At 37.8% G+C, this 26262-nt stretch overlaps 2 protein-coding genes across 2 annotated transcripts; both read right to left on the minus strand.

Annotated features, from left to right (window-relative positions):
* Positions 1-3994: 3994 nt before the first annotated feature.
* RB195_012788 (uncharacterized protein) lies at positions 3995-6049 on the minus strand (the record flags this gene model as incomplete). Its single annotated transcript, XM_064202327.1, has 5 exons — positions 3995-4122; positions 4184-4286; positions 4607-4722; positions 4776-4818; positions 6026-6049. The coding sequence occupies 5 exons, from the start codon at positions 6047-6049 to the stop codon at positions 3995-3997; spliced, it is 414 nt and encodes a 137-aa protein (XP_064058208.1).
* A 3024-nt stretch (positions 6050-9073) lies between these two features.
* RB195_012789 (uncharacterized protein) lies at positions 9074-21383 on the minus strand (the record flags this gene model as incomplete). The annotated part of the gene is made up of 20 exons (XM_064202328.1): positions 9074-9211; positions 9296-9451; positions 10507-10626; positions 10750-10821; positions 10905-11377; positions 12054-12148; positions 13418-13491; positions 13561-13668; positions 14923-15076; positions 15693-15948; positions 16796-16837; positions 17533-17583; positions 17636-17704; positions 17861-17932; positions 18058-18177; positions 18275-18364; positions 19321-19400; positions 19488-19579; positions 20085-20197; positions 21335-21383. 20 exons carry the CDS (start codon positions 21381-21383, stop codon positions 9074-9076), a joined length of 2424 nt encoding a protein of 807 aa, XP_064058209.1.
* Positions 21384-26262: the final 4879 nt, after the last annotated feature.

Below are 26262 nucleotides of genomic sequence, written 5' to 3' on the forward strand. Positions count from 1 at the left end.
AGATCTTCAAGAAATGAAGTATGGCGATGTTAATGGTCCGAGATAGAGACAAAATTTATAAAAAAAAAAGAGAAGAACTTCTGACAAAAAAAAAGAAAAAAAAACACAAAACTTCTGGCAAATCTCGTCTTAATTGTTGATGAGGCACATCTTCAAGAAATGAGGTATCGCTGTGTTAGTGGTCCTGGGGTGGTGGAACATCCTCTTGAGCTGCTTTTGAGTATAGAATTTTTAAAATGGGATTTTCCCCATTCTCAGGGATTTCGAGGATTTTTGATGGATTAGTCCTACGGGAATGGTTTTAGGATAGATGTTACTAGCGCGCTGTAGATGGAATCATTCTGTTACGTCGAAAATAACTACAAAAAAAAACGTCGAGGCCACCTTCCTTTTTCCTAACAATTTTTCAGAAGTTTCTTCCCGAAATTATGCTTCTGTGAATTAATTTCATCTGTCTAGAAGATATCTGGGCAAGCTTCAATCGTTCCCACGTGGAACTATACGCTAAAGTGCTTAATTGTTCCTTTGTGCGTAGAAAACTGATAGCAATCTCCATGCGAACTCAATCTATGCCTGATACATGGTTTTCAGCTCTTTTTTTTTTACTGTATTTTAGATATTATTGATCGAAATGACGTGCTGTGCCTAAGAATGAATGAGAAATAACATGTTCAAAATAAAAAAAAAGTCACTTTGGAAAGATGTTTACATGAAAACAATGAATAATATCGAAGTATTGGAGTTATTTAAACAACAGACAACTATTCAGAAGGACTTTGAAACTTTTTACAATGAACAATATAGTATAGTATAGTATATAGTATAATAACAATAACAACAACAATAACAATAACAATATAGTATAGTATAGTATATAGTATAATATAGTTCTTTGTAAGGAAATCGTTGCGATTAACTTAGAGGACGTGTTTGCACTAGATTAGATTCACATTGTAAAATCTAAGTACATAGTTCGCCCATTTTTGATTCGCCCACCAACCTTTTATTACAACCTAAGGAGTTCGCATAGTGCTGTGAATCACATAGACGTACCGTAACAACGGCCAAGTACAAACACATACAGTCAAAGTGGTATTTGTGCGGTCATCTGACCACTTATACACTTTTAAGGACACAACTTAAAGGCATCACTCCACGAATCCAAGGTGGTACGGATTTTAGGTGGAGTATTCGTATATACGGGATCGTAGATTATGGAGAGAAGGGTGATTCCGTCCATTTCTTCCTAATTGCCGTAAAAAACGGCCCGGAAGATGGGGCGCGTGCACACAGCTGGCGCGCTCTAATCGAACTCGTTGTAGAAAATAGTGCGCCAGAACACCTGAAGCTTGAAGTATCATCCGGGCCGTTTTTTTACAGCAATTAGGAAGAAATGGACGGAATCACCCCCTCTCCATAGTCTCCCATCTCGTATACGAAAACTCCACCTAAAATCCGTACCAATTCCAATTCTTGGATTTAAAAGACCCTCCTTAACTATTCTAATCATCAAATTTACCTCTTTTAAATATAAATCTGATATTCCGAGAAAATTCTCAATAACTAGGAACAGTTGAAAGGATAGAGTCCACATAGAAGTCAAAATTGTCCGAATTTTGCTGACGTTGTATGGGAGTGCAGTCGGTAAGAGGTTCGCTGAGTGCGAAGGGTCGATGGCTCGAAATCACCCTAGGGTCAACCAAGCGTTTCATCCCTCTGGGATCGATAAATTGGTACCAGACTTATATAGGAGGATAGAAGCACTAACTTTGCACATCGGCTAGCCTCCCTATTCACTGTGGAGGCCAGATACACGTTCGTAAACCTCAAACGTTTCTGAATTGAAGTGAACATGGTGGCGCAGGTCCCAAGCGGATTCATCAACGCCACAGGAATCATTTTACTTTTAGTGACGTTCTCAAGTTAGTTGTTCTAAATGCCTGGAAGTAGCCAAAATTGTATTCTTCCTCTTTCAGCTACTATTACTAATTCTCCAGAAAGTCAGAGGAATCGGAACAGCTTCATGTGGCAATATTTAAAGTGGAAATCTTAAAGGCAATATTTAGAAGTGGGAAACTATTCTAAAGAAAAACTTCCTTAAAGAAAACTTACTAACGGGGAAGAAAACTTATTAAAAGAGAGCCGAAATAATGAGGTATTTGAGTATCTACCGTCAAATGAATCGGATTTCTTTTCTAAACGAAGAGCAGTAGTATGAGCAGTTTTTCGCAGCAACAGAGCTATTCCCTCAAAACAGAATTTCCCTCAAATATTTCCCTCAAATAGTCATACACCCATAAAAAAAGAGGAGCAAAGATAACCTTTTTATTTGAATAATGTGTCAACTACATGATACGTGTATACGGTACGATAACTGTGCATCCTTTGTCTTCTGAGCAGAGCTGAGCAGAAGATGCCCTTCATTGACCATCCAGGATCCACGTAGAACTTGTGATATTTTTGTTAATTTAATATCTAATATTTATTTATTAAAAAACGAAGGCAGTTAGCGGAGAATATTTAGATATTTCTAGTTCAAATAGTTGCGAATGCAATTAAATTATGAACGCTGACGGAGTTCACGACGTGGACGCGCAAAGTCGGTCGATCGCGATATCGTCGATCGCAATCGCTACGCAGATTCTGGAGTCGATAGACGCTTGCACTTGGAACGGCACCAGAAAGGACCTATCAGAGATTTCATTTCCAGTTTCCGCTAATAGTTCTGGAAAGGTGCGTGCAGCTCGAGAAAACCTACATAGCTGCTAAAAACAAAAATAATTCGATGATAAATTTAAAACAAATAAATTCAATTAAATAAATAAATCAATGAATTTAAAAATAATTCGATGATGTACGAAAGAAATACCTCTAAAGAGATGATAAATTATTATAGGGTTTAGGAATAATTCGTGATTGTTTTTCTAGACTTACTAAAAGTTGTGGTAACAGTAATAATAAATATGATAGGATAGTAATACACATAAAATATCATAATAATACATAATAGAAATAATATACTAGAAATAAAATTGCCAATAATATTATAAAAGAAATAACAAGTAACAGTAAATAACAAGTGTTGGCGAATTGTTGAAGCTGTTTGTCAAGGATTTTCTCGTTTTACAAAATGGTAATTTTTCGATTATTTCCATTCATTAGTTCTTGTTTTCTTTCTGGTGATTACAAGGAGAAAACGGTTCATTTTCCACATAATTTGTTTTATTCGGATTTAATCCAGGTAGCAAAATCTCTCAAGTTGAGTTTAGTACTCGTTTATAAGATTTTTGAAATAATCGAATGCCTTTGCTGTTATTAACGGACTTGCCGATCAATTGTTACATCTTGGAGTTTATCATCGATAAAGAATTTAGTATTTTCTTAAAGTTTTATTGGATTTTTTATTTATTCAAGGTTTTTTAAAATTTATTTTTGAGATAAAAAAACCAACTACAACTCAACTATCGGAATATTTTTCGTTGTTGTTCTTCTCCTGGTTCAACGAGTTTTTCGATGCTTCACACTTTTTCCTCATGTTTTTTTTGCTTGTTTTTGCGCTTTTTTGTTCTTTTTAGAGTTTTTCATAGTTTTTCATTTCGATGCTCAAACATCAAACACGGCACAATTCTTAAAAATAGCCTTTACTGCTTCAAAATCTCGATTAGATAGAAAAAAAAAATAGAAGGCGTTGAAAAAGCTTCGTACCATTTACCTGACACTCCATTTTAATGTGCTGAAAAATAATAATCGGAAACGAAAAAAAAATTGGGGCATTTGTAATTTCGTGGAGTAATTTCTTGTATAATTTTGTGTATTTATTTATTTATTTATTTATTACGCTCAAAGGCGTGCCCAGAGTAAGAGGCAAGGAATGATTATAAATAAACAATAGAAAATCCCGCAATGAGAAAAGAGTAGAATGAGAAGAAGTGTATGTCAGTTTTTTTTTTGCAAAAATTTATTTATTGGATCTTATATGCACAGAAAAATCGTTTTAGTCGTCAACGCAGACCGCTTCTTGAAGGCAATGGTCGTCTACGCAAGGTAAGTCTACGATCTCGCAGTGCGTTTCTCCTTGACATACCACTGCATCACAGGAGGCTCCTTGAGGCAGTGTTGCTTCTAAAAAGTAGAAAATCTGGATAGGACCGTTCTTCGCAATGCAATGCTTTGATTTCCTAACCTGATGGACAAGCAGAAGCAAGAATGCACGGTCCTCCTATTTCACTTCGGATGAATCCCTCGATGCAACCGCAAACATCTACGGAACACTCATCCTCGCATTGCTAAAAGAGCTTTTAAGGCACCACTCCACGAATCTGAGGTGGTGCGGGTTTCAGGTGGGTTATGCCTAGCTGGCTGGCGCGCTCCAATCGAATTCGTTGTAGAAAATAGCGCCTCGGAACGCTCGAAAGCGCATCTTCGAGGCCGTTTTTTACTGCAATTAGGAAGAAATGGACGGTATCACCCTCCTTTCCCTACTCTACGACCCCGTATAGGCATAACCCAACTGAAATCCGCACCACCTCAGATTCGTGGGGTTATGCCTTTAAGTGCGTGAATAATTCTATGGAAAAGAAATTTCAAACATAAAAACAAAACTGACTGGACTCTTAGACATGCAGGTAGGCTCGCAACTTGATCCACATTCCAACATAACTTCATTCTCACCACAAGGCTCACTAGTGATTCCTGAGCCGCTTTGAGTAATTGTGAGTGAGTCTGATATGAAGTGGACTGATTGGAAAAGCATTAGAAATGATCAAGTTGATCACCTGTTGCTACTGAAGCTTGCAGAGAAAGTTTGAGCAGAAGAAGCTGGAAGAAATGGGTTTACTATAGTATTAGCACTGTATTATGTCCTACATTATCATACTATCATATAATACACAGGTGAGCGTAGCGGTTAGGATCGTGGTGGGACCCTTGCTAGTATCACCTATCGCTGCATTTTGCGATGGTCCCAGCTCGATTCCAACCGAACTCTATTCGATCCAACTCTATTCGATTCCAAGTTTTGGTCTCAGTTTAAGATAGGTGATAATGGATTCCTTAAAGGGATCACCTCACGAATCTGAGGTGGTATGGATTTCAGGTGGAGTATTCGTATACGGGATAGTAGATTATGGAGAGGGGGTGATTCCGTCCATTTCTTCCTAATTACCGTAAAAAAAAACGGTTCGGAAGATACGGCTTTGGGCGGTCCGGCGCGCTGTTTTCTACGATGAGTTCGATTGGAGCGCGCCAGCCTTGTGCATGCACCGCATCTTCCAGGCCGTTTTTTTACTGCAATTAGGAAGAAATGGACGGAATCATCCCCCTCTCCATAATCTACGATTCCGTATACGAATACTCCATCTGAAATCCGTTTTAAGCGCAGCGTATGATGAAAGTGACGTAGTTGGGAAACCCATAGTTGGGACCTAGTAGTCCTCACGTCGATTAATGATGTGATGTTTATGATGTGATGTGGTGTGCCAGAAGTCCTCTGGAAATTCTCAGCGAAAGAATTGTCATACAAACACCTTTAGGTGGTAAGAGTTTCTGTTGTGACTACACGATCGATCGATGGTTCGAAACCACAGTGGTGCCGATCAAGCCTTTCATCTCTCCGGGGTCGATAAATTGTTTGCAGACTTGTCTGGATGGATAAAAACACTGACTTGACCCGTCGGCTCGTAGCCACAAGTGATTGTATGGGTTGTACAAGTCTCTGTGAACTTCAAAAGAACGACTGAGACATCAGAATCGTAGAACAGAGACTTCAATTTCTTGCTTATCAAGTGAAATGAGAAAGTAAAACATTATGCAGGAATTGTAACGGAGTTACAAAGAAAATAAGATAAATAAATAAAAACAAGTAATAATAATAAATAATAACAAGTAATCAACAATGTAAAAACAAAATATATACGTAACAAGTAATACATCTAGTAATAATAAGTAATATAATATGTAATAAATAATGTATAAATAATAATAAATAGTGAATAGGAAATGAACCGTTACTAAAGAAATAACTCACTAAAACTGCTGCCGTGGCGATCATCAGGAAGAAAAGCGTCCTGCAAGGGGGTTCTCTTAAAAATATATACATGTATAAAATATATAACCTTATTATATATATATATATATATATATATTGTATATATTGTGATATAATTGGGAAGATTCTTGTGCACATATGATATGGAAGTAGGACTAAATCTCGCGTTTTCACGCTTATTTTTTAGTTATAGTTAGTTTTAGTTTGGTTTTTTTAAAGTTATAGTTTGTTAAAGCTTATCTTAAGAGAAATAAAAGATTTATGTTAAGGAAATAAAGGGGATAAAGGACAACAAAGAATTTATTCAGTACAGCAGAAGTGCCAGGATGGTTCAGGCGAACGATAATGTGATGAAATGATAGTATAATGCGGATACCGGTGTCCGCTATTCAAATATAAACACAGAATGTGGTTTATTTTCGTTGACGTTGACATTTTTTGACAACGTTTATTTGAAAGTGTCAAGTTATGTAGACGTAATGAGCTAAAAGGCAAAGTTTAGATATTAGGATCCATCCAGGTTGGAGGATCAGGATTTTACAGAGGTAAGACGTTTTCCAAGTGCAGCGAAATTTGCCGAACGAAGTGAAATGAGCAGCAACACGAGATATTTATTTATTTATTTTCAGTTGAAAACACCTACAGGTGTGCCATAGAATAAAAAAAAAAGATGGAACCGGGCTCACTAGAATTTCGCCTGAGTTTTACACAACAAGACTGGTGGCCCTTCAAAGCAGTCTTCATATCTGAGATGAATCTGATAGTTCAGATAAAAGTGTAGAAGTTAAAGGTATTAAAGAACAGAAGCTACCGTAAATCTTGTTTGGATCATTTTATTAGGGGAAGAAAAAGAATTCAAGGAAAAGCGGATTTCTGAAACATCGAGTTGTCCACCGTATGTAGTTGTTAGGTGCTGGACGACGTCCAGAAAATAAACGAACCCATATGTACATGAAAAGAGTACTACTTGGTCAATATGTCTAGTGCTTCTGTTTCAGCAGTACGAAACAAATACTACAGCAAATAGCACACGCAATGGAGTAAGTGTTTTGTTTATATTTTTTATGTTTTTGCGGCTTAATTTTCTTGATGTACAAAAAATAAATAAATTATCGGCGAAGATGTATGATGAGATTCTAATTTCTCTTAATTTTCTTTTCATGTTTAATTCTTTTTGGTTCTTTTTTAAATTTTGTAGTTCCTCATATCTTAATGCCAGAATTGAGCTCAGTTCAATTCGGAGTAAATTGTGCTACATGGATTTTGTTGGAGAATCGTTTACAGGCTTCATTTTTTTACTTTAAAAAAAATTCAAGAAAAATTTGAAATGATTTTTGTTCGAAGAGGTACTTTATTTTCTTGGAAAAATATTGTATTTTTAACGATTCCACATAAATTCTCCAGGAAACTATTCGTGGATAGATGAATGATGGAACAAATAAACAAATAAGACGAAAACATATGTATGCAATTTTGACCATGGTAACGTGGCTAGAATACGACTGGAACAATTTCACTTTTTTCCTGTAAATAATTGGCTCTTAATCTAAAAATCTTCGCGTTAACTCGGAATTTCCACATGAAATTGATAGGGGAGGAAGTAGGTCTTCCATGATAAGGTACAAAAATAAAAATGATAGGATAAGGTACAAAAATGATAAGGTGAATAAGGCAGGCAGAGGAGCAGTAGACTTACCGACAAATTGCCCTTTTTCCCGCACCATTGTCATCCATCCGCAAGAGCTCGGATTGCAGAAACGTAAATGTTTCACTACATATACGATGAAGTTTTGTAAACTCTCTGTAATAGGACACTTTCCTCCTATCGTGTAATCACCATGAAAAAGTGTGATGGTCCTGGATTGAATAATGTGATTGTTGATGTGATGGTGAAGAATGATGGTAATTTGCAAATACTAACACTATTAATTCTTTATTCTATTTATTATTTGTATTTGTTTATTTGTTCTTTAGGGTAAAATATTTCCCTTTTATTGACTTTGAAAAAACCCTTGAATCACGTACCGAGATATTAGGTTCAGTTGTAAATAAACCGTCTTTTTTTTCCAAAATGTATTTATATTGATTGTGACGTATTGAGGTTCTCTGCCAATCTTCTTATTTTCTTACATGGATTGAGTTCCAATATTTATTTATTTATTTATTTATTTATTCACATACACCAATGGTGCATCAGAAAAGAAAGATAAGAAATGGAACACACTTTGTCTGAGTCAGAGAATCTTACGAACAAAAAAAAATTTACAAACTTTACTAAAACCGGAACCCAATTATTATTTTCAAAGAAAATTGTCGCTGTCTCTTTTTTGCGGCGGATAATAATATTGACTTCAAAATACAGAAGAATGAAGTGATCGAAACTCTGAAGGGTGACCTCTCCCGCTTTGGTTCGTCTTCCACGGTCACAACTCCAGGATAGAATTTTACGAGGCAATTCCTAACCGCCCAATCGGGTATCACTCCTTCACCACACACACCGCGTAAATAAATAAAAAAATCTGTGTGTGAGTGTGAAAATAAAATATATAAAGTTAGAAATTTCACTAAAGTTATAAAACCAAAGTTAGTTACAGTTCAGGTTACAAAAATGAAATATATAAATATAATTTTTGAAAAAAAATCCATTTATTGTGATTGTGACTTATTGAATTTCATCAGAGGGGCATCCGTATTAATATTAGCTATTAGTCCAGTAATCGCAAAAAAAAGAAAACCCAGAAATTTTAAAGACCTCCTCGACCAAAAATCTCCGAAAAAATCATAAACACAACATGTAAACATATCAACTTGAAAGTCTGCATCAAAAATTTCTTTTATCAGATTATAGAGGTAGAATAACAGCGACGTCTTGTCCCTCAAAGGGGTAAAAAAATTGAGAAAAAAATTGTAAAAAAAATCGGGGAAAATTTCCGGATGCTGAAATATGGACAACGAAAACAGAGCAGGATAAATAATTGACATCCGATGTGCAATTGCGCAGGGAAATGAAACACGATCGAATAGAATCTAATCCTGTAGTAATCCCGACTGGCAGCCGAACTGTCGCACACTAGCGTCGAATTCCCTTAGCGCGTCCTTGCCGCAGTTCCTCATCAGATGTGGTGCCAGGCAAGAACTGTACGATCTCACACCATGACATTTATACTTAAAATGAAGCGATGAACAAATTACAGAACTAATAACAATTACAATTTTAATAAATACGTATGGGGATCCACTGTAATTTACCTCATCCCTGCCGGGCACGGCTTCTCCTATAATATGCCGGCGACAGTTATCCTTTCCCAATGCCTCTTGCTCCATGATACAATCGTAGTGGCCCATGAATCGTTGTATATTTTGTGGTGAGCAGATGTAACCGAGGTGATCTTGAGCGAATCGTACCTTGAAGGGAGATATTAAGAACAGTGGATCTCAAAAAACATTGTATAGAACCTGCTGAATCACTTATGTTACTGTAACTGTAACTGAACTTATTGTAACTGTATATAAATTATTCTCAAATTGATGAAGTGATGAGGTTGAATTGTATTGTACTCAGCTTATTCTCAGATTGATGTAGCAATGAGTGAATTGTAAAAAAAAGTTGAAGAGATTATAAAAATTTCCTTCTTTTTTCTCGAATGTATGACAAAAACAAAGTTTCCGTAGGGATTAAAGCCATCACCCCCAAGGAATCTGAGGTGGTACGGATTTCAGGTGGAGTATTCGTATACGGGATCGTAGATTATGGAGAACCAGGTGATTCCGTCATCCTACTACTTTTCGTAAAAAACTCCCAAGACGAACGGTCCGGCGCACTATTTTCTACAAAGACTTCGATTGGAGCGCGCCAGCCTTGTGCACGCGCCGCATATTCTGAACCGTTTTTTACGGCAATTAGGAAGAAATGGACGGAGTCACCCCCTTTCCATAATATACGACCCCGTATACGAACTCTCCACCAGAAATCCGTACAACCTCAGATTCGTGGGGTGATGCCTTTAAGCTAGTGATAGAAGGGGATGGTCTAAACGGAAACCATGGATGCGATCCTACTACTATGTATGTTTAACGTGTTGTCATGAAATAGCCAAGGAAAAAGTACTGTAAAAAAAGTAAAAAAGTATCCAACACTGAATCACGTATCAAGTCAGTTTTTTTTTATCCTCCCAGACAAGTCTGGTGCCAATTTATCGACCCCGCAGAGATGAAAGTCTTGGTTGGAGTAGCGGTTAGGATCGAGTGAGGATACATGTCACCACCGTATGTTGCTGCAGCTCGCGGTGGTCTAACCTCGTCTCCAACCGCCATCTCCACCGCATCGTTTCGAGTGCAACCAATACCGAATACCCATAAAATAGATACTTTGCTCTACTTGTACACTTGAAAGAATTAGCTTTTAAACCTTAAGCTTTTAAAACAAAAACTTAGTCTTCAACAGAAACTCAAAAACATACTAATTCATCCATGAGACAAACACGAATATCGTCTATGTTTGCACATAAGAAAACGTTCGCATAACTATCGCATAGCTCCAAAAGTTGAACTCGTGAGTATTTGTAGACGGGGAAGGTGACCTGAATAAAATCTTCAGTAATCTTCTGTAGGGTTTTTTTTCTTGGTATTGGTTCCTCATAATAAAATTGTTTGTTGTAAGAAAATAATAGAAAATATGTATAATACAGCAGAAACATACATACCTCAGCTAAATGAGGCCACGTAGCTCGTAGCGCAGCCCAAGTTCGCATCAGAGGTGCAGTGCATACTCTAGCCTGAAGTGATATAAATTCACTCAGCCTGAATCAATTTAAAAAAAAATTCCCATACTCGTTCCCTCTAGTCATAAAACACTTACATGTTCTCGCATACTGCTTGTACAGTTACTTGAGACTGTATAGTTAAATAATGGAGAATCTTCCTCGACCTCATTTACTGATTCTTCCTTTTCTGTGGAAGTTGAAAGTTCAGAGAGTTTGTCTTCCATGAGTGTCCCCGGACCGATTTCATTGTCATTTCCAGCAACGGGGACGGTTCCTTGTGCTGGTGTTGTTCCAAAATTTACTGCTGTTGTCGCCAAGAAATTATTTTGAAGGTTTAGTAACTCATGCACTTTCTGGGATGAGTCATCAATAAGAGGGATAGGAGAGGAGGGTTCCGTGTCGAATGTAGTCCCGCTTCCTTCGACAACGCTAGAGGAGAACGAACTCGGAGGTAAAGTAGTAGCCTGATAAATCTTCTGTGTTGTTGATGATGTTTTTGTTGCGGAAGCGATTTTGTATGAAGTCGTGGTAGTATGAAGAATTGTCGAGGTATTCCAAGCAACTATTTCTGCAAAAAAAAAAGCTTGCGAATAGGAAAAATTATCTTTGCGGGACCAAATAAGCGATCAGGATAACGTTAATTTACTTTTGCAAAGAGTTCTATGCAAGAAAAGCAAAGGCAAACGTATTGAGGGCAACGTATCACGAAACTGACGTAGTGTGAAAACCTATGAAAAACATAGAGTTCGAGGTGTACGATTATGACCATAGACCCTCTCAGTTTCCGCTAATAATCCTTGAAAACGGCGTGGGAATGGCATTTGTTCCTACGAGGTACGTTAGTACACGCCATTTTTGTACACTTGCGGCTTTCTCAGCAGCCTATTCATTGGGTTTTCTTGAATAAGCTGCTAAAGAGCTGCCATTGATCCTTGACCGCTCGCTCGTAGATGCGGCGCGTGGACAAAGGCAAAGCGTATTTACGTGCCTCGTAGGAACAAACGTTGATTCCCACGCCGTTTCTTAGGGTGATTAAGGAGAAAGTAAGCGGGGCTATGCTCATATCCGTGATCTACACGCCTAACTCCGTATTTTCCATTAGGTTTCCACACTACGTCAACTCCGTGATACGTTGCCTTCAAGCCATCATAAAACAAAAGTGATCTCTTCCTGTTTTCCTTGCGCTTTAAAAACCATTCATTCTCCTTGCACCGTCGGTAATTTTTCACAAATCATTAGCGTACCATCTGAAATATTGCATCCATATCCTCGAAGCATTGTTACAACACTGTTGTATGATTCTTCTCCACATTCCTGCTCAAGTTCCGCTTTCATACAGCTAAACCACGTTCATTAGCAATCTCCATTAAAAAAAAAACTCCATTGGTAAATTCTTGACTTTTTTTTATGTAAGGCATTATCATTTACGGTGTATGAAGGTATTGAGTAAGTAGTCTAACGATGCTATTTTATATCTAAAGCGGAAACTCCACAAAAATGCATCATAACTAGTTGACTCTAGCAACAAAGCAATTTTTTCATATTTTGTAAGGATCTCTACTAGGGAATATAGAGTCTGGGTCCGAGATTAAGAAAACGGGCTCCTCGTAGAAACAAACAGCGTGGGAAACAGCATTGGTCCCTACGAGGTACGTTAGAACGCGCCACCCTTGTGCGCGCTCCGCGTCCTACAGCGAGCGATCAACAATCGATGGGGTCCCCTCAGCAGCCTATTCAAGTGAAAACAATGAAAAGGCTGCTGTGGAGACTGGAGCGTGTACAGGGGTGGCGCGTTCTGACGTAGCTCGTAGGAAATAAAACGGTTCCCACGCCTTTTTTCAGGACGATCAGGGAGAATTGAGCGGTGTCAGCTCCATATTTGTAATCTAAAACCCAATCCTTATATTTGCCAGCAGAGAACCCAACACACGTAAATTTAGTGCTGCTTTTGAGTATCTCTGCAAAACATGCTCTAACGACACTGAGCGCTCCGATGTCACTTCCAATTCCACCCAATTAAAAATTGAAGTTGTTTTCAAATAATATCAGGGATCCTTTCGAATACCAGAGAATGCATATAATTTGGCGAAGCAATAAAGCTGCTAGAAGATTCTGGGATACTTAACATTTTTCTATTTTGGCAATAACTGCGCTATTGTATGGGACAAACATATATTAAAGGCATCTCGCCACGAATCTGAGGTGGTACGGATTTCGGATGGAGTATTCGTATACGAGATAGAAGATTATGGAGAGGAGGGTGATTTTTTCCATTTCTTCCTAATTGCCGTAAAAAACGGCCCGAAAAATACAGCTTCGAGCGTTCCGGCGCGCTACTTTCTACGATGAGTTCGATTGCAGCGCGGCAGCCGTGCGCACATGCCGCATCTTCTGGGCCGTTTTTTACGGCAATTCGGAAGAAATGGACGAAATCACCTCTCTCTCCATAATCTACTATGTCTATTAATTCTATATCTATTAATCTATCATATCTATTAATTCTATAACCACTTGTTAAACTTTCATATATTTGGCTACGTAAGATCGTATAAGCTTGATTTCTAGAATAAAGTTCCCAGGAATTGATGGAATGTTGCGTAAAATACACCTCAATAACGTTTCCTGTCCTTCGCATTTGTCTTCGCTTGGATCCATCGTGCCGTTCACGTATGTCACACAATCCTAGTGCATGTAGCTGACCATAGTACTCTAACACATTCAGCAATATGAGTGCCTTAAATTTGCCCTTACCTCCCTCTCTAGCAGTTTCTTCTGAATGCAGGTGTAGTCAATATCGAAATCTCGCATTTTGAGAAGTTCGCAGGTGGCAAGGAATTGCTGCTCCACAAAATTCAGTTGCTGAAAGTCATATGGTGAGTATATAATCTAATAATACACATTTAAAGGCATAATAGCACAAAACTAAAGATGTTGGGTCTTTGTAGGATAATCTAAAATTTGGGATTACGGCTATGAGTCGTTGCAACGGTTAGTTCTTCCCAATCGTACAGAATAATCGCATGGGAACTACCTTAGTTCCTACGAGACTACGTTAGAACACAATACCCATCAACACGTGTCGGTTCTCTCGGCACCTTTTGGATTGGTTTTACATAGGTAGGATATTGAATTGAAGTGATCTTATTGATTTTCGACCGCTCGCACAGTGATGCGACGCGTGCACACGGGTGTTTCGCATTCACGCACCTGGTAGGAGGAGATTCCAGATGCATAGCGCTCGCTGCATCTACCACGTGAAGCGTTGCTAGGTGCTTCGTAGGCGGATTTAGTACGACGACGTAGTTTCCCACGCAGTTTTTTAGAACGATCAAAGGGAATTAGGCACAACTATGGCTACACGCGCAATCTAGAACCCAAACTCTATATTTGCCCATGGAGACCCCACATAGTTAGTTTCGTGATGCGCTGCTTTTAATGGTTGATTCAAAGGAACTTTGTTAGGCACACAGAAAAGAAAAGAAGGAAAGCAGAAAAGTTTTCTGCTCAATATCCTGGCTACCACCAAATGCTAAACGCAAGTAACCTAGTTTTATAAGTTATGAATTGGAGTTTGCGAAAAATTCTTATTTTCTCAGGTTATTTTCTTTGTTTCACCACTAGAAACAGATATTTGTTGTATAGAATTCGGTCATTTTAGGCGCAAGGCAGTAAAATTTTAGCCGATAAATGAACGTGCAGGATTTCTCCTTGTCCTCTTTTCCTCGCTCGAGAATTCTTTCCATACTTTTTTTTTTTGGCAATCGGATCTGATTGTTGGTTGTTTGCAATCACAAATACAAATAATAATAAATAATAATAATTAGTAGTAATAATAATGAAGAGGCAGGTATAAATAATCAGGAACAGGTATAAATAAAAGGTATAAATAGGTATAAATATAAGAATCACAGTAAATAACATAAATTTTCTTGATTGATTTAAACAACTGCACAATATTTTTCATAGTAAATGGTTTTCTTTTTCTTTTTCAAAAAATAAAAAAATAAGAATAATTAGCGTATCCTATGCTTACTCAATATACGTGTTTGAGTATTCTCTACGCACCTGTTCGCCTAAATTATAGTAATAAATAAATAAATAATTATTACTAACCGGATGCAAACAGAATTTATCAACTCCATCCATACACTTCGTAGCATCCCTAGTGTCATCGCACAATGCGACCACATCTTCAACGGACACGTTATATAAGGGGAAATGAATTGTAGCCGTAGCGGGTGATCCAGCAGAAAGTAGCGCTGCTTTCCTGCAATATATTGATTGATTAAATCGATTGATGTACATGACAACTGAACATGTAGAGGGAAGTCAAAGGCATCAGCCCACGAATCTGAAGTGGTACGGATTTCAGGTGGAGTATTCGTATACGGGATCGTAGATTATGAAGAGGGGTGATTCCGTCCATTTCTTCCCAACTGCCGTAAAAAACGGCCGGGAGGATACGGCTTCGAGCGTTCCGGCGCGCTATTTTCTACAACGAGTTCGATTGGAGCGCGTCAGCCTTGTGCACGCGCCGCATCTTCCGGGCCGTTTTTTTACGGTAATTAGGAAGAAATGGACGGAATCAGCCCCCTCTCCATAATCTACGATCCCGTATACGAATACTCCTCCTGAAATCCGTACCACCTCAGATTCGTGGGCTGATGCTTCTAAGTAAATAAAAAATTGGAAGTTTCTTGGCCCCTTTTGAGTAACGTATGTATGTATAACCCATTATTTTGTGTATTATTATTTGTATTATTTGTTCCTTGTACACTTCGCTCATATATACGTGGATAGCTATGTGATAAATAATTAAATAAATAAGTAAATAAATAAATAGATAAATAAAATAAGTAAAATAAATTTGCTGCAAAACTCACGCCATTACGCCCTTGTAACAGTTGCTGATGGTCAGATGATCGCGGTGTGGAATGCAGTACGGCGGATGTGTGGTGGTTTCAACCACTTCATTCGTAACTTGAAGTTCTTCAGTCGAGGTGTCATCCTCGACGGCGTCGTTCGATGATTCCTCCGTAGTGCTCTCGGAAGGTGTAGAAGCGACGACCTCTGGCGTTTCTGTTGCTGCCACTGTTGCCGATTCTGTGGAATCCATAAATTGTGCAGGTTTTGTTGCGTCTGAGTAGAATATTCATTTCAATAAAAAGTATCATATATTTTTCATTGATAATATAATTTTGATTGAAGGTACATGTACATGGAAATTGGTGTGTTTTCCCCTCGGATTTCTGAAAGCAGTGACATCAGACACTTTATTAGTAGTTAAACATTCTCCTTAACAATGTTTAACTACTAATAAAGTATATGATGTTACCTTAAAAAAAAACTTACTTTAAAAGAAAGAATAAATAGTGTACTTTCACTGTAGAAAGTGACAGAATTGAGTCCCATCAATTTTGATGAAGCACCTCATTTTATTTCAAATTTCTGTGCACAAGCGGTGATCAACAAATTTGCATCTTTGCTCAATTATTAGTTCACAAAATAAAATTTCGTTAAAATCATTTCACATTCCTGTGTTGGATCTCAGTTCCATTCACTTGACTTCTTACGAACCATTTTTTTTTGGCCGCAAAAGTTATTCTAACCGAAAAAAAATTATTCAACGAGGCTATTTACAGATATCGAATCCAAGAAATGCTTGAGAGACACGGAAGAAAAAAGATTTAAGACGTTGAGACACGTTAAGCTTCCCCTGGATTTCTTCTATATTCATAATCCAGCACTATAATATATAATGTGATTACTAGTTCATCCTTTTTCAATTTTATAATCTCCTTCTCTTTGAAACTCAGCTGTTCTTTTCACACTGAAAATTTTCATTCTCCTCCACGTTTTATCACATTGTTTTTCTTTTATCTCAATATAGAATGTATTTGGCCGTGAATAGAGCCGTTGTAACACCGGAACATCATGGAAAAAAATATGCGTAAGATTTCCACAAAAAAAAAGACAAGCAACTCACTGTCTTCTTCATCCTCGATTGAAGTAGTTACCAGTTCCTTTTCTGAAAAATATCTGACTCTTTTAGAAAGTGATGACTACTACCTACTGATAATAGTTTATTAACACAGTGATTAACAAAAAGATAGGTCCGACAGCATAAAACTTGTACGTAACGGGTGTAGCGCAGTCGGTAAGAGGCTCTACTGTGACTGCACGACCGATCGATGGTTCGAAACCACGCTAGTGCCAACCAAGCCTTTCATCCCTCCAGGCTCGACATAAGGATAGATAGATAAAGGAATAAAGAGTAAAGTGTCAGGCGCTAATCAATCCGCTTGGGACCCGCCACCACGTTCACTTCAATTCAGAATCGTTTGAGATTCAGGAACGTGTAACTGGCCTCTACAGTATCTTATGGTGCCTAGCCGAGTGTCAAGTCAGTGTTTTTATTCTCCCAGAGAAGTCTGGTACCAGCTTATCGACCCCTGAGGGATGAAAGGCTCGGTTGATGGAAGGGCGGAATCGAACCTCCGATTCCGATCGATCATGTTACCGTCACAGCAGAACCTCTTACCTTCACTGGAGCTCAAACGAGGCGAGTGAGGTTTCCTAACCAATGTCCTAGCTAAATGTTTATTGTCTTATTTCCTTTACTTTCTTCACTTTTAATTAGTTGCGCCCTTTAGTTACGTACTGTATCACTACTACTTTTATACTGTACATGAATTGAGAAATTGGAAGGTAAATTAGACTTACTTATGTTCTTTTCATCTTTGGCAAACGCTATTTCTGGCATCTTCGGATAATCTGAAACGGAATTCTTCGAAATGATGGATTTGTGTCTTAAATTGTTGCTAACCTTCGTAAGTGCGAGCTGCTTTAATGGATGGTATCTTCAGTTCCATTTTCTGTGCGTTCTTGAAATAGTCTGAAACGTTACTGTTACGGTAATTCACTAAATTCACCAATTTTAGGTGAAAATATATGAAAATGTACATAGAAGCCAGCAACAACCAACCAAAACGGAAACAGCAATGTTCTGTGAACAATTGCTGCCCCATAAATAATTCTGTAAAAATTTTACCTCTTCTAAATTGTTCAGTCAGCATATCAGTGGAATTTACTTGCTTCAAAACGTCGTTATATTTGGTAGTACCTGGAGTTTCAAGCAGTATGAAATAATATTAAATAGAAATTTCATATAATTAAATCTTTTAAAATAAATTTTATTCAGTTTTCAGAAAAAAAATTTTCTACTTTTCACAAATATTAAAATATTACCATCTAAACAGCCTAGTTCTTCGATTGATGCTCCCAGAAGTGAGGTGGCAATTTCCCCACATTCTAAATTGAGCCTATCCTTGATGCAATCGAAGAATGTGACCATACCATCGCATTTCCCTTAAATAAGGTTGAATAATTTAAAATAACAAGAATAATAAAGCTAATAATAATAATAATAATTTTTTTTGTTTAGCAGAAAAAATTCTGAGATTACCAGAATTTTGCATTGGATTTGGAACTCCACGTATGTGCTCCCGGCAATGCTGTAACTCAAGTAGCGACTTGGATACGCAGTCAAAGTTGTCTGAAAAAGTATTAAATAAAATTTAGAAATATTAAGCAATTAAATATTAAATTTATTATTATTATTAAAATTTATCATTTTATTAACATTATTTACTGTCATTATTTATTTCAAATTTTATCAACTTTATTATTATTATTAAAATTAAAAATAAATAAAATAAGATATAAAATATTAAGTTTATTGTTATTATTTTATTAAATTATTACTAAATTTTCTCCATATTATTGTAGCAAATTATTGTTATATTATTCATGTTCGACTGTTCCTTGAATCTTGCCAAATCGAACTAGTAAAATTTTTTTATATTGATTCGCTTGAGCTGTAGCCAAGATTGGTACTGATTTTTATTTAAAAAAAATAACGTTATATTAATATTGTTATATTATTAAAATATTAAACATTAAAATAATAATATTATTAAAATATTATTAAAATTCGTAAATGAAATGTTAAAAAGAAAATTTGTACTTTCTCCGTGGAAATTTCCTAACCTAAACCTAATTTAGTACGATCTATGTTCCGTCGGTGGTCTAAAAATAGAATGTTACTATTATTATTATTATTATTATTATTATTATTATTATTATTATTATTATTATTATTATTATTATTATTATTATTATTATTATTATTATTACTATTATTATTATTATTATTATTATTATTATTATTATTATTTGTGCTCATTATTTAATCAGAGTTTACAATGCAAGTTTCACACTTATTCATATCTGCTTTCACTTCTAAGTAATTCTGTTATTAATAAAGTTAAGAATAAAGAACATTCAGAAGGCTGTGTTCAGCAGTTTTTTTTTGTTGGAAATTTTCCATTCCTCTCCTTTTGTACCTTCTGCTGAGTTCCTTTAGAAATTTTTAGTTTTGAAGGGACTCCTTAGTTCGGGAAGCTTTCGCGAATTTTAAAAATTAGAAAAAATCAACGGAAATCTTCTTACCCATAACAGCTGGTCCATACTGACCGCATACGAACTTCAAGTGGCTATCAACAAATTGTATAATTGGATCCGGGGGACATCTGTAAAACCAAGCGTATCCAAGCTCAGGAAATAGTTTGAACACTTTAGAAAAATCACAATAAAAAATCACAAATACGAAAAATTACTTGCGCATTTGGTCATTAGCCGAGCATTCGTCGGTGACGGTAATGTAGGATGCGCAGAGCTTGTGAACAGCAATTTTCGAGTAGAACGGCACCTATAAACATTAACCGATAATTAAAGGCAGGGTACCACGAAAATGATGTGATTGGGGAATCTCTGAAATAAAATACAGGGTTTAGGGTGTAGATTACGATTTTCCCCCCTCAATTTCCCCTAATCATCCTGAAAAACCACGTAGAAACCGGCATCAGTCCTTGCGAGGAACGTTAGCACATGTTACCCTTGCGCGCGCCGCATCCACAAGCGAGCGGTCAAAAATCAATGAAGTCTCTTCACCTGTCTGTTCATGGGAAACCAATAAATCTGCTGCTTAGGGGATTGGGGCGTGTACAAGGAGAACCGTTCTAAAGTACATCGTAGGAAGAAACCCCGTTCTCGCGTTGTTTTTCAGAACGATTGGCAGAAGTCGAGCGCGACCAAACTCACACTCATAATTCGTCCGGTTCCCGAACTATACATTCCCCCACAGATTTCCTAATTATGTCAATTTTGTGATACTCTGCCGTTAACGAAGAAAGAGCACAGTTAGAACCACTCACCGGAAAAAGAAGATCTCTGGCAACTGTTTCAGTTTCTCGAATTGCTTCCCATACATCCAAAAGTGGACGAAGACATCGTCCAGCAAGAGAAGGATCATGAACACATTCAATATCTGAACAGGAATACATATATGAAGTTTACCGAAATTAAAAAAAAAAAACCAGGAAAGGAAAATACTCCATGAGATCAAGAAACATTATGTGTCTAATGCACTGAATTTGTATTTTTGAGGCATTTTCAACAAATCTTCGAAATCTTCTGTATTGGTTCCAACTTTCACTTTAGTTTTCATCTCATTTCCATCTCATTTCAGAAACTTTATTTGCAGCAGTGATCTTAGAAATTGAATTTAAAAAAAATAATAGCAAAAATGTAAAAATGGTGAAAAATGCAGACATAGTTAAATAAACCTCAAACGATAATGAATTGAAGCCGAACGCGTAGGAGCATCACAAAGGGATTGATCAATGCCGTACACTTGATCTTTTGATCTACAAGAGAAATTCAAGTCTCTCACATCGATTTAATAGGATGTTCGAATGTTTTCATTTAAAATTTTATGCTCATAAAGGAAAAAGGAGAAAGAATAAAATCCCTGGTGTCAATCAATCCGCTTGGGACCCGCCACCACGTTCACTTCCATTCAGAATCGTTCGAGGTTTACGAATGTGTAACTAGCCAAGAAAAATGACTTTCAGGTACTAACCGATGTGTCAAGTCAGTGTTTTTAACCTCCTACACAAGTCTGGTACCAATTTATTGACCACAGAGGGATGAAATGTTTGGTGAGCACTAGGGCAGATTCGAACCTCCGATCGATCGTGCAGGCAGTGGAATCTCTTACCGACTGCGCTACACCCGTCCAGAGCCCCCATCGATTATAACGCTCATAACTAACATCTAATTCCTTGATAACACCCCAACCCTGCACTGAATTTGGTTTCGATTATCGAAACTCAGTTTTTTTTTTGCTTAGAGCACGACTTTTAGAATCCGAGTAAATTTAGCATGGAACTTGGGAACCGGGTAGGAATAACTACCAGTAGTGAAATTTACTTCTGTAAACATAATAATAGCATAATTTTTTGTTTGCGTTAATCCTTGCGTGAAATAACAGATTTTTTAAAATGAGCGTTGATTCTTAATCCACGAACTCAACGCAGAACAGGACATTTGTGGGTTGTAGCGACTGTGATTGTAAATTGTGGTATGTTTTTTAAGGGCGGTAACCAATTACAACAAAACTCACTTTCGCATTGTACTTGATTTAAAACAAGGATTATCCAGATAAATCTCATAATGAAGTGGACGAAAGCGAAAGAAGAGAAGAGCAGACGCTGGAGGCGGCGATTACTTTCCAGTTACTGTCACACCCACTTTCTTTACGATCGTCGTCGACGGTGGTGTTACCGGTAACGATTCGAAAAAGTTTCGGGCTACGTGGAAAGGATCAAGCGAATTTCGGGCTACGTGGAAAGGATCAAGTGACATCCGTGAAGAAATTTCCCACCACAGCTTGTAGATGTGATTTTGTTCCATTTAGAGTGTCCTTCTTCTAAATTAATGTAGAAAAGAAATTGTGGAAAATGGAAACAAAAGTAGAAATTAAATGAAATTGAAAACGAAAAGATGGAATTTATGGAAAATTATGGAAAAATTATGAAAAAGAACCAACCAACCATCATATCACATTATCGCTTATTTTAACGTAAGAAAAGCTCCAGTTTTGAGAGAGAGGGGACAAAAGAGAGAAGAAAAGAGAGAGAGAGAAAGAGAGAGGGGACAAGAGAGAGAGAGAGGAAAAGAGAGAGTTAACCAACTGAGTTGTTCGTTCAAAAATGTTAAATGTTGAGAACATAATATGGATGACTACCACACAACTGTTGTGATACGTATTGATTAGATCACCACAGATCACATGCACGATTGAAGATCACGGAAATTCAACTCAACCCTACATACAAACTCTTTAAACAGTATTTCCTAAAAGACATTATATTTTTATTCAACCCTCCGGTGATGAAGGAAAATCAAATCGAAATTCATATGGGTACACATATATGTCATTCCAGATATAATATACAAATAATATCCGTAAACGAAGCTGTGATCAGAGAAGGCCTTAAATTACCAAAACAAATCACAAATATCAATATCACAAATAAATAAGTAAATATTGTTACAAATAAATATGATAAATATAGTGAGTTTTGAGCCTTAGACAGCGAAAAGGAGAGTTAACCCAGCGAGTCATAGAAATGCTGTGACTCTATTACCACCGCAAGGGGTGTGATACGTATTGATTAAAACCAAAGATCACATCCTCTGTTGAATGACACCTTTAAAGGATTTTTATTAGAATATGAAAAAGCGGTAAGTCAAAAGAGCACATCTTCATCAAATTTTAAATTTTTTTCTCTAAATTTTAAAAAGGAGACAATCTCCCACAATTGAAAGGAGCAGGTCGAAGCGAGATCTGAGCAGCTGTGCCGGCAATGACATCCGTGATAGACAGAAAGAGTTACTGAAGAGGTTAAGAACAAGTCTTTAAGGTTCCCAGAAAGGATGCTCTGGTTTTATTTATTTATTTATGAACGTATATATATATATATATATATATATATAAACAAATAGGTATATACTTGAAGTTTGGAATAAATTGTAACAGCTCATGTGGTTTTCCGTGATCCGTTCCGGATCTATCTTAATAGCGCCTCTCTATATAGCGCGTTTCTTACTGTACTGGGTCAAAGTAAAAACAGAATTTAATTCCATTACCTTATTTCTATGGAGCACATCCTACAAAATAACTATGCAGTTTACTAATAGTATTATGTAAGCAGTTCCTAGATAAAGGACCCTGCATGTAAGACATTTCCCAAAATGATGTCAGTTCTTTCCCCAATTACTAAATCTTTACAGCTATTCTGGAAAGATTCAGTAATTGCATTTAATCTTTTCTAAGATTTTATAATCTTCTTCAAACTGTCAACTAAATTTCCGAGAATTATTTAATCCAATGTGGCATGTTGAGATGTTGTTAAAGGCTAGGATCAGTTCATCATACCTAGACATAGCATTTCGTCCGCAAATGTGTTTAAAGAACAATATTTGTGTTCCTCTCGTTCTTTTTGTTTATTATTTGTTTTATTTATTTATTTGCCTGGAGGTTTTATTTCCTTATCTGATTCTATGCCTCTTTACAGCACTATTCGAAATGATTTCCTACAACAGTAGCGCTCTACTGTTGAACAAACAGGTGACCTGATTATGAACACCGGTTGTGAAGAGTGGTTTATCCGATCCGCGGTGATACCACATCTCACTTCACCGACGCGATCATGTGTTCTGGAAAAGAGTGATACGTTGTTCTTGTATTCCGTTAGCGACTGCGAAATTAGGGATGAAGAAAGACTGTAGAGACCTTTTCTTCATAAAAACATCGGAGCGTTAGCTAAAAGAAAAAGAATGAAGGATAAAGTTTCTGGCGTTAATCAATCCGCTTGGGACCTGCGTCACCACGTTCACTTTAATTCACAATCGTTTGAGGTTTACGAAGAACGTGTAACTGGCCTATACAATGACTTGCGGTGGCTAGCCGACGGGTCAAGTCGGTGTTTTTATCCTCCCAGACAGGTCTGGTACCAATTTATCGACCCCGGAGGCATAGGTGCGATAGGGAGGAGACAGACCCTCCTCAGGTGAAGGGGATCTAGCTCATAGGGTGAGGCTCAAGCGATGAGGATCCCTTCGCCAATCGTTCAAAAATGAAGGGGGTCGGAGCACCAGGTCCGACTATCGCATCTATGCACGGAGGGATGAAAGGCTTGGTGAGCACTAGGGCGGATTCGAACCTCCGATCGATCGTGCAGACAGCAGAACCTCTTAGCGATTGTGCTACACCTGCCTCGCCTTTTACTTACGTATTATACCTTTACTACTATTATACAGCACATGAATTGAGGAAGTGGAAAGAAAATTAGACTCACTGGAACCTCCAACTGCTACGCTACACCCGCCCCAAGAAAAAGGATAGAGTATTAAATTGAAATGGTGGATCGTTCCGCCTCTATCTAGACGATTCACTATAGATTAGTCTCTCTTGAGACTCCTCAGTAGGCGAACACTAGCCAAACACTGATTGAGCGCCTAATAGGGGAAATGAGTGCATGCATCAATCTGGAAGTGAGGATTCCTTCTCAACAGTCTTAGCGTTTCTGAAAAAAAGGAAGGATTAGTATCAGTCTGAATGTGCCGCTTACGCCGGTCATCAACTTGAACATCAGGTCGCTGCGTTCGCCGCGGGTGATCAATAACAAACTAAAGCAGGAGCGATTCCCTTGGTTTTTTTTTGCAGAGGATTGAAGTTGTTTTTTTAAGTGAACTGAATATTTTACATTTAAAGAATGTTCAAACTTGATATCACGTCTATATTCCTCCGATAACGCAGCAATTTGAAACCAGACTTCAAAGTAATAGCCGAGGTTCTTCTCGTCTTTCTACTTAGCAATTAACATAGAATGATGTCCAAACGTAAAATGACATGAACATTATTTATTTATTTCAAAACACCCACAGGTGTGCCATGAAACAGCAGGAAGAAACAACAGAGCTCACAAGAATTCCGTGAAAGTTTTGTACAGAAAGGTTGACTCTTAGCACATTGTGTGATGGGTAAACAGGTCATTCTCCTGCCAGAAAAGGTGAGAAATTTTCAAGCGAGATCCTTTTCCCAAATCCAGAACACTACAGTAAAAAAAACGGTTACCAGGTGTTGGGTGACCAACTTAAAGACAGCACACCACGAATCCGAAGTGGTACGGATTTCAGGTGGAGTATTCGTATACGGGATCGTAGATTATGGAGAGCGGGTGATTCCGTCCATTTCTTCCTAATTCCTAATTGCTGCAAAAAAAAAAAACGGCACTGACGATACGGCTTCGAGCGATCCGGCGTGCTATTTTCTACAACCAGTTCGATTGGAGCGCGCCAGCCGTGTGCACAATCCACATCTTCCGGGCCGTTTTTTACGGCAATCGAGAAGAAATGGACGGGATCACCCCTCCCTCCATAGTCTCCCATCCCGTATACGAATACTCCACCTGAAATCCGTACTACCTCAGATTCTTGGGGTGATGCCTTTAACATGAGGGGCGAGTCCGTCAGGGGCTTGGAGAGGGGTGGGGGAACGGATGAGGGGGCTCACAAGGAAAGGGCTCACTAATTTCGCTATCTTTGAACAGCTAACCATCACTATAAAAAATGAAGACCAATTATAGGGACGAATTTGAAAAAGAGCACATAGAGGCAGAATTCCAGCTAGCTACCTTTATAAAAGAACAACAAAAAGCAAAAAAGAAACTATAACTGTGACCTATAACTATATTCACTAACTATAACTATAACTATACTCACTACGACGCCTACTAATCGCATCATCTCCACAGGAAGATGCACATTGGACGCACATGGGAAGGAAGGATCGTCATTTTTGTGCTACTGTAGCCAAGCGAAAAGTCAGCCGTGACGAAATCCCCTTGTGTGTTGTTTTTACGTACAGAAAAAAATCCCCGTGTTTATGTTTCCTTATTTTGCAAACAACGGTTATTTGTATTTGTTGTTTATTTATGGCCTGACGTTTTGACAACCTTGTCTTTATCAATCAAAGACCTGGAAATGGTTTGAGGTGTTTGATTCTATGCATATCTCCTCAAACTCTCCCTCTCTTCTTCTCGAGCGTCTCCATCGTTCCAAATCTCTAATCTAACAGGGAAATAAACTGATTAGTATCAGTGACTAGCGGGGTTAGTTCACTTGTAGTTCCTTAGTACTTTATCCTGACACTATTACATAAGGATACTGCAAGGTATGTGTAGTTCGGTCAAAACGACATGAAACACGCAAGCGGCCGCGCTCGGAAGCGGTGCGGTGGAGACAGCGGTTGGAATCGAGGTGGGACCATGGCAAACAGCAGAGGTGTGTGGCGATAGCGTGGATCCTTACACGATCCCAACCGCTACGCTCCACCGCTCCGCTTTGAGCGCAGCCGCTTGCGCAAGTGTCCGTGTTTCATGTCGTTTTGACCCGACTATACATCTTGCTCGCCTTAGTGACAATCTAGCAATGAGGTGACTGTCCCGATCTCGGAGCACGGTGATTAATAATCCTTAATGATTG

The sequence above is a fragment of the Necator americanus genome, chromosome V (genome assembly GCF_031761385.1).
Source record: "Necator americanus strain Aroian chromosome V, whole genome shotgun sequence".
NCBI lineage: Eukaryota > Metazoa > Nematoda > Chromadorea > Rhabditida > Ancylostomatidae > Necator > Necator americanus.